Source organism: Etheostoma spectabile, chromosome 8, assembly GCF_008692095.1.
Source record: "Etheostoma spectabile isolate EspeVRDwgs_2016 chromosome 8, UIUC_Espe_1.0, whole genome shotgun sequence".
Taxonomy (NCBI): domain Eukaryota; kingdom Metazoa; phylum Chordata; class Actinopteri; order Perciformes; family Percidae; genus Etheostoma; species Etheostoma spectabile.
The window spans coordinates 5,113,095-5,122,888 of NC_045740.1; the positions used below are offsets into that span (position 1 = coordinate 5,113,095).

The window sequence follows — 9,794 nt, forward strand, 5'->3', positions numbered from 1 at the left end:
CTTGACACATAACCGTTTTTATAAACTAATAAGAATGGAACTACTAAGTTTGTGGCTTTTTTTTATGCTACAATATAGGTCAGTAAAATACAAAATGGCTCTCTTTAACTTGCAGACTGGAATGTTGCAGCTCCTGCCACGTGCGGTGTGTTGTGGTTCTACCTTCTCCTCCCGTCAATGCTCTGTGACAACCTGCGCTGCTACTACAGCTACATCCAGGAGAGAGGGGAGAGAACTGTTGAGCTCATTGTGCAGAGTGCCCCCCTAATGAGCTGTGCTTCAAGGCCATGGTCGCTATGGTAACACACAGCGTCTGTCAGCCAGGGCGCATGGCGGAGGGTGACTGCAGCCAGGTGCACAGCCTTACCAGTAAAGGAACATCTACAAAATGACCTACAACTGCTGTGATTGGCCCATACTGTAACTCTGCCAGGTGTCACACCTAAATCCTCTACTCTTACTGTAACACTTGTAGTTGTAGCTGCGTTGGCCAGCCGCCTGTGACAACTGATGTCTACTGTATGTAACAGCATTTTTAGGGGCTTATGTCAAGGGGGAAGATGTATTGTTCAACACCAAGTGAGCAGTGCTCAGAGGCATCTCTGCAGCCTCAGTGGGTGGTGAATGCCCAGTCTGAGACACTGAGGTGTACACCATGGTAATGGCTATGTTTTTTACAATGCGGGTATAAAAATGTATTTTTATTAATGTATTAATGTCTTAAATAAATATGTTGGAAAAAAAATTATATTCTATGATCTTTTGAAAACTCTCTGCCACTCACACCAACATGCATATACCAGACAGGGCTGTGATATATTTATCTTATTGTCAACGTATATTGTTTCCATGTCCTGATGTTATTCCTCCTGTGCTAAAGAGCTCTATTGTTGTCAAAACAACATACAACGAGACAAACTTCTACTTAGAGACATGTTCATTATGAGAGAACATGTAGCACTGTAGTTTAGAGTCAATCCTCTCTCTCTCACTCTCTCTCACACACACACACACACATCCGCTGTGTACTTTGTTTCGCATCCTTGGTAGGAATCAGTGGGAATGGGCTGGGGGGTCCCACTGACAGTGAAGGAAAGTCAAAGTATTGACAGTTGAGATTTGTGACAAAAACATGCCAGGCTTATCTTTTAAGAGTGAAAAAGAGCAGTTGAGCACTGGTACAATATGATGTTTGGACGATTCTTTATTTCCTTTTATAAGGCTGCTGGGTCTCCCCATAGTGGATATACATATATATACAGGAGATTGCTATACTGGAGTCACACTGAGGGCAGATGGTCCTATTACACAGACTTCAAAAAAACAACACTAATAGAGCCTCACCTCCAGGTATCAAAATCAGCAGAGAGAAAGAGAGAGATGGGAAGGGGGAAACAGCACATGAGAACTGGAAAGAGAAGAAAGGGGAGATGATGCAGTCAGAGAGAGCCTGACTCAACTGCTTCATAACTTAACACTGGAAAATAACATACAGATTTCACGCACAGTGCATCTTAAATGGTTACGTGAAGAACCATTTACCATAAATATCTGTATTTTCGGGAACCACACATATAAAAAAATTATTTAAAAAAACAAACAAACAATCAATGTTCAGTCTTAATTTTTCGTATTTTCTCCTTTTCTCGTCGTGCAATCATTCCTTCGTCTTCTTTTCCTGTGGAGGCCGGGCTTTTTCCACCCTGCCCACATCTATTCCAGATAACACGGAAAAGGAAACAGAACCCAGCAACCCCCGCCCCTTAAAAGCATATGAATAGTAAAACAAACGAACAATGAACAGAACACCACAGTCAACTTGTCACAAAAAGAAACAAGACACACAGAACAGCAAGAACATAGTACTCTTTTTTTTCTTTTCTTTCTTTTTTGAGCTTCTCATCAACCGTTATTCCTCTTCATGGTCAGTGTCATCGTGGGTCTTTCTCCTGGCGTACCAGTTGGCGGAGTGGAGTGGTCCTCCCCCGACGGCTCAGTGGAACTGGGAGGCAACTCTCCAATCGGCTGGTCAGTTCAGCAGTGATACATTATGTCTCAATTTCACAGTGTGGTAGGAGAAGGAGGATGAGGATAGGATGGGATGACATGAAGGTAAGCCAGAGGAACGGTTATGGAAGGTGGGAACAGGAAAAAGAGGAACCACAGCAACAATTAGAAGAAACAACTACAAACCCAGACCGTTCAGAAAAAAAGGAAACAAATGGCCGTTTCACTCTCTCTGGTTTCATTCCCGCCGACCATGTGGTTGGGAAGGCCATGATTGGCGGCGTAAGCTGATTGGAGGCCTGTGTTTGTGGCAGGGGTAGGGAGAGATGGGTAAGGGAACTAAGGTGACTGGAATCCGCTGGTGGATGGGACTCGACAGGGCAATATGTCATCAGGAGCAAAAAGGGGTGTTGCAGGTCAATGTGTGATTGGCAGGTCAGAGGGCGAATCCTTCTTGGTGGGTTCAGGCACGCTGTTGCAGTGCCCGCCTCTTGCGGCTGTAGTAGATGACGCGCACGGTCTGTCTGGCAAAGTTCATCATGTAGTTTTGTTTACGAGTGTGCAGGGATACAAGAAGGTGAAAGAGGGGAGGGGAGGAGGAGTGTGAACATTAGTGGCCGCATAAAGGGCACTACGAATCCACACATTCCCATGCACACATTTTCATCCATGCATACAAACACACAAATAGTTAATGCAGCTTTGGTACTCACTCACATCCATGTTCATGCTGTCTTTAAAAAAATGTCAGCCATAACCTCAAACACTCAATATGGGTCTCATGGCTTGGAGAATGGGTGGGCTACTACAAAACTGTATTGTGTTTACGTTCTGCACAAATGAGAGCAGCTAGATGGTGAAAATGGAGATAGAAACTACATGTATAAGACCAAAGTCACAGGACCAGACATGGGACACAGAGTCTACAAACATACAACCAAGATGCTAGGGGGGGAACTCTGACACTGAGTGTTTGAGGTCAGAGTTAACAGCCATCGCTGAGTGAAAGAAAAAAGTAACCAACGCTATAAAAATGAGATTATGAGCATAGAAGGGGTGGTTTTGGAACCAAGAGCACAGAAAAAAGCTGCGGAAGAGCGCTCTTGCTTAGCCTGTTTATTGCCTCTTCCATCCAGCAGGGCGTTGCCAGTGAGCCAGTTGTGCAGCCAGGGCAGGCAGGGGCCTCTGCAAGAGGGGGGATCAGGAGGGATGGGGTAGGGTAGGATATGGTGTGTGCTTGCGTGATGGTTGATGCGCGGAGGTGGAAGTGTGAAGGTGGATAGGACGGAAGGCTGGTAAACTGCATGTGTGTGTGTGTGTGTGTGTGTGGTTGTGGTGTTTGTTGGGCGCACACGTTTTCTTTTGGTCAGAAACCAGAGGGTACTGAAGTAAGGAGGAGTTCCTGGCTCAGTGTATGCTGTGTTGTTGTGTCTACAGACAGACAGACAGACAGCTATGAGTGAAAAAAGGATAAAAAGCTGTCGCAACAGTTGATCCGTAGCCCTGCAATGAGCTGGATGGAGGAGGTTAGTCAAATGAAACTCTCAAGCCAAATGGGCCTTCATCTGAAATTAATGATGTGAGATGCCCTACATTGCAACTGATGCTGGTGGGCTGGAGTGTAATGTGGACTACCAACAGCACTCTTGTCAAGCAGGATAATTGAATTTTGTGTGTTGACTTGTAAATGATTAGCTAGGTCAGAAAAATACAACAGTTTGCAACAAAACAACAGAGATAGGTATAGATGGATTACATCACACAACAACACAAACACAGTATCATTGACATTTGTACATGTAAATTATATATATATATATATATAATATACACCGTACATTATGCCCAAGGGTTGTGTAAACTGACATTAAAATCAACGCTATTTATCAGGAATTTGTTTTATCCAGTGACATTGTGTTGACCCCTTTAAGAGGATGTATGTCAGTTACTGTCAAAAAAAACAAAAACTTAATTGCCACCATTTATTTAGATTTATGGCTCTGTTTTCTATTCACTGTCTTGTTGTAGTACTGCTTTGCACTGTCTCTCAGGATCTGTGTGTTGGATTATTTTGTCGGAGAGCCTCCACCTGGACACTGTTAGCAGCTGGTCTGCTTGTTGACCTGCCGGGGCTTGAGTTAAGGCGAGGGCATGAACAGACTGTGGTGGTGATGAGGAGGGTGGTGTGTGTGCAGTGAAAGTGTGGGAGAGTGTGCACAGTGTACAGGGAAGAAAGGGTAGGGAAGAGGGTGAGGGTGAGGGAGGGGGTGCATTCAGGAAGAGCGGAGAACTTACCTCACACTACAGCCATGCCAGAGGGAGCAGAATACAGAAAGAGAGCAGGGTTAGAGCGCGAGAGGGGAGAAGCAGGAGGGGACTGCGTCTCGCAGAAAGGTCTGGGGGGTAGGAGCCCCGGCCTGGGGAGGCAGGGGCAAAGCAGGGAGAAGGGGAGAGAGAAGAGGCATAAAGATAGTCAGAGGTTCAAGGAAGAAGAAGTGATAGTGTTAGAGAAAGGTAAGAGAAGAGGAGGAGGAAATAATATGAAAGAAGAATGTAGAGCAGAAGAGTAGTTGGTAGAGATTAAGTTGTAAGATAAAGTGAGAGACAGGTAAGAAATGAACAAAGATGAAGGGAAAGTGGAAAGATAACCACAGATAGAATAGAAGACAGAGAGCAAGATATATAGCAGTAATCCATCCGTTGTATGCCAGAATGGGAGGAGGAGAGGAGGAGGACGAGAGGAGGAGGAAGTAAGGTAGGATATGATGCGGCACAAGCAGAGGAGTGAGCATGATGGAATTATCAACCACATCAGCGACATTAAGCAGCCGGGAGGAAAGGGGTGTGAAGCAAAAGAAAAGATGAGCAGGAGTAGAGTGAGAGGAAGATGTGTGAAGGAGTGGAGGAGTGGTGAACAGAGAGAAAAAACAACAGAGCAAAGTGTGAAGATCACGGTCACTCTTTTCAGCAGACACTGTTGAAAACCGGGGAGTGCACAGGGAGGAAGGGGGAAGGTCACGACCAGTAGTGACCAGGGACAGCTCAGGTTAGGCATAATGTGTTTGTGTGTGCAACTTTTTATCAACTGTAAATTAAATTTGGAGTGCCTTACGTGGTTGTTTTATGCAGAATTTCAAATGCATTGGGTACAGATGTAAATGAACAATCAGCACCCACATCAGAGGGACCATTGCTCTAATACCAACAACAACATGCAGAAAATGCATTCAAAATGCTTTATGATATTTCCATGTTAAGAATATGCTCGCTGAATATGGACTGTCATGACATCTCAGTGCCCTGCAGAATCTCCAGCTTTGCAACTTTGAAAACTGGCATTGTCTTCCACATAAAGAAAATGTTTACTGATCCAGGATACAGATTAAATGCAATATAAATGTAAAAAGGGAAAGACAGAAAGAGATAGACATCGTGAATCAATGCAGGGTGTCTGCAAGTTCCATCAAATAAAAATTAAGAATTTTTAAGATTTCTTTATTCCCAGTAGAATGAAATGCAGGACCAGTTTGCACGTGATATGAACGTGAACATGAAAACAACAACAGACCAGTCAGAACTATGGGCCTTTACTGTCATAGATGTGAAGCCACCTCACAGTTTCTGTATTTTATTATTATCTTGGTTCTGCGCTATGTGTAATGCCTGATAATGGCCAATAGGGTGCAGGTGAGCTAACGTAAATGAGCCAATATTGTAACTTATGAATCAACATGTGAATGAGTAGTTCAAATCTTATGGGGCTTCAGTATGTAAACGTATGGCAACATTTAATGAATGTTTTAAAGATTTCAATTGTTTAATAAACAATACCTACGCCCTTTTAAAGTGTGAAGTGTTACATACTTTTTCAGTGACATTTTAGGGAAAAAATACATGCATTCTTGACAGGTTGTTGTACGGGAGATGCATGGGTTCTACAAGACACTGAAAATAGATGATCTGAAAGCACAAGTTGATCTGCAAAACAGCCATCCACAAAAAAACTCTTCACAGAAAGAACACCGCAGTCTTTGTTTTACTCTTCTGAGAGGTTGGTTGTACGTGGAGAGCAGCACCATGTAGATGTGCGCACAGTGTATGTATGTATATGATGTATTCTTGCGTTCGTTAGGGGACCGTTTCTACAGAGGAGGCTGAGACGTGGGCAGATCTCTTTGGGGGGGGCATTCTGGGGTGCCAGGGAACGCTGTGAATGGGTACTCACAGAACTACTTCCACATGGTCCAACGCCCACTGGTCATGCCTGCACGTTGTGGCGTGGTGCCACCATCGCAGCATCACTCCTTTAACCTCGCCTCTCTGGAGAGACCATGGGAAACATTCACAGTCAGTGAGGATCAACAAGTATGTCAATGATAGTTGTCTCTTCAAACCAGCCTAATGACATTTATATAACGCACCAATTTTAATAAGGCACCCTTTAAAAGGGTTTGAAAGTTGTAACTCATGGCTTTTTTAATTATAATGCTTTATAGATCAGTTATAAACCATTATAAAGAACAACTTTGGGTTATGAAAATCTCTTTGGCCAATGTTGACCGTATGACACTTACTTTCTGGAAAACAGCCTCATAGCATCTGGGCCAAAATTGATTTATTGAAATTGTTTGTAAAATGTTACAAATGCAGATTTGATAGAAAGTTGAAAAGCATAACTGCAGTTTTTTTACTAGCCGATGGTTTATTAAAAGTGACAACTCCATTACCATATATCAGTGACTACATTTATAAACATTCATGAAGCATTAATGAAAGCTTTATTAACATTTATAAAGGCATTAGTTATAACACAAATATCCTTTATAAATGGTGCCTTATTAGAAAATGGTGTTTTAAACTAAGTGTAACTAACTGTGTGTGCAACTCACAGTGGAATATTGTAGGAGACTCTCTGGGCCTTTATGAAGTCTTTGGGCTGGTGCGGGCGATTACGTGCCAGCTTACTCCATTGTTGACGCTGTATTGCAGCAACACAGCTCGGTCAACTGTGTCAGCCTGATCCAGAGCTATGTTACAGCTGTCTGTCTGTGCCACGCTGCCGATCTGCAGCACAAACATGATCTTACTGTAGGGATACAGAGAAGGATGGAAAAAAGAGAAGATTGTAAAGTAAGTAAGTAAGTAAAAGTTTATTTTATAGCGCCTTTCACAGGTATAGGCCACAAAGGCTTCACAACAAAACATTAATATAAAATACACACAATAAAAGCATAGACGTACATGATCATATCAACCCACAAGTAGCTAATTGAAAGCCTGAACAAAAAAATGTGTCTTAGTTGCATTGAAGGCATCACAGAATCGAAGAGCGCATAGACGGTGGAAGGTCATTCCACAACCTAGGGCAACAGCTTGAAAAGATCGGTCACCTCTAGTACGGTAGCGAGTGCGTGGAACGCGTCAGCAGGTTTGATCCACAGACCTCAGAGCACGCACAGGGGTATAACGCTGAATCAAGTCACTAATATAGAGGGAGCTGGCCATGTAAAGCTCTGAAAACTAGAACCAAAATTTAAAATTTATCCTATAAGACACTGGCAGCCAATGAAGTTCTTTAGGATTGGGATATGTGAGACCTCCTATTAGTACGTGTTAAAATTCTGGCTGCTGAGTTGTACTAATTGTCTTGCGTGAGAGTCCTTTTGGTTTAGGCATAAAAATAAACTATTACAATAGTTTAACCGCGAAGACAAAGGCATCAAGATATTAAGCTCCAAATCATTTTGAAACTATATTCTAAGTTTTGAGATTTTCCTTAATTGAAAAAAGCTGAAAAAAGCTGAAAAAAGTTTCTTGTCAGCTGGTTGCAGTGCTGCACTAACGACATGTCTTTGTCCAGGATAACTCCCAAATTTCTAAGACTTGGCTTAGCAGACTGACCTAATACACCAAGTATTGTTTAATCCCAGGGATTGCATCCTCAGGGGCAATGATCAATGTTTCTGTTTTGTCTGCATTTAGTGCAGGGAGTTTTCACTTTACCATTTTTTAATATCCACAAGACAATGGAGCAAGGAGTTTAACTTAAAGATCTCTGATGGCTTGAAGCAACAGTAAAGTTGGATATCATCAGCAATGTGAAAAGAACATCATGAACTTTGTATGATCTTTCCCAAGGGATCAATACAACAAGAATAGAACAGGGCCAGAACAGAGCTTGAGGCACTCACAGAGCAAGTCTGCAGACTCAGACCTTATTTGGTTAGCTGTAACACTGAAACTACGCCCAGATAAATATGAGGTGAACCACTGCAGAAGACCCTGACAGCCTACTTGATCCCTTAATCTTTCAGCAAAACCTTGTGGTCGACGGTGTCAAAGGTGAAGACAGATCCAAGGAACTAGAACAGTGTGTTTTCCAGAGTCAGCTGACATATAATGTCATTTGACACTTCAGTAAGGCTGTTTCGGTAGAGTGTTGTTTATGAAACCCTGACGGAAGGGCATGGATGTTACTATTATCCAGGTGAAATGGCAACTGTTTGCAGACTACCTTCTCAATGATCTTGGATAAAAACGGGAGCTTAGAAATAGGCCGAAAACTATTCAAATCCGACGGGTCCAAACCTGCCTTTTTTAGCAACGGTTCCACTATAGCATGCTTAAAAGCATCTGGAAAAACGCCAGTTGGAGAAAGAAAACATTAAAGGTTGATGATACAGATCCGGATGTGGGGAAAACTATGCTGTGGTAGCTATGTACACGTGGATGTATGTTTACATAATTAGTTTATTTACAGTATGTTTTGGTAGTACCTGTACCTGGCTCTAGTGAGGTCCAGAGGTTTGGTAACTGCCTGCCTCATTTTACAGCCATTGAAGTAGAGTGAGTCTCCGTGGGCATGCGGTGAGAGCTGCCCACAGCCACTGCCCACTCCACCACCCTGGATCAACTGCCAGCTCTCCTGAGACCCACTGCCTGACTCAAAGTTGTCCTTGATGGAGCTGGGCAGGTCACTGCTTAGTAGGGAGCAGTCGTCACCTGTTGAGATGAGAGGAAAACGAGAGGAGGTGATGAAATTGGATGAAATAAAGATCACAGGCCAGTCTATGGTTGGGTTGACATACAATAGTGCAAGGCCATATTTCCAGCAACTGTGTAAGATCTGTCTTAATAACATTACATTAATATTTTGTATACTTTGTTCACTTGCATCATTTTACTTAAAAACTCTCCCTATAATATTTCTTCTGAACAGTACCAATGAGAAAGAACTGTGTGCGTATCTAGCAGTTTAAATACAAATACACTGTGGCCCACCATGGTGTCCCTCGTCACAGATGCAGACCACTCCACTTGTACAGTAGCCATGACCGCTGCAGAGCCCAGGGCAGGCCTCGCCGATGTAAACATGGTCCACTCCCCAGCTCTGCCGCTCTCCTGTGCCCTCCTTTTGAATCCAGCGGAACTGGGTAGCACTGGAAATATACAACAAATCACAAAAAGCTTACACTGCTTCAACTTGTAACAGAGATTTTCTGTTGATAGTTCTATGTATAAGTGATTTATAAATTATTCCGCTGATATGTTTAAAAACATGAATTTAGACAGATACACTGGTGTGAAGTCATGCAATGTCCAGTGGTGGAAGAAGTATTAAAATCCTTTACTTAAGTAAAAGTACTAATAACACACTGTAAAACTACTCTGTTACAAGTGAAAGTCCTGCATTGAAAATGTTACTTAAGTAAAAGTATATATCCTCAGCAGGAAAAGGCACTGAAAGTATTAAAAGTAAAAATACTCAATGCAGAAAAATCCTCACA

At 42.7% G+C, this 9,794-nt stretch overlaps 1 protein-coding gene across 4 annotated transcripts in view; it reads right to left on the bottom strand.

Annotated features, from left to right (window-relative positions):
- The window catches only part of reln (reelin), a 156,437-nt gene that overhangs the window by 15,626 nt on the left and 131,017 nt on the right, over positions 1 to 9,794 (bottom strand). For 2 of the 4 annotated variants that reach the window (XM_032523789.1, XM_032523787.1), the window contains exons 60-63: positions 9,289 to 9,446; positions 8,790 to 9,009; positions 6,897 to 7,093; positions 6,309 to 6,327 (exon numbers count right to left, since the gene is read on the bottom strand). In XM_032523789.1, the coding sequence (XP_032379680.1) occupies positions 6,928 to 7,093; positions 8,790 to 9,009; positions 9,289 to 9,446 (544 nt within the window). In that variant the 3' untranslated portion in view covers positions 6,309 to 6,327; positions 6,897 to 6,927. Of the gene's footprint in view, positions 1 to 6,308; positions 6,328 to 6,896; positions 7,094 to 8,783; positions 9,010 to 9,288; positions 9,447 to 9,794 lie in introns of those variants that run through there. The other 2 variants (XM_032523791.1, XM_032523790.1) reach the window with 2 other exon arrangements.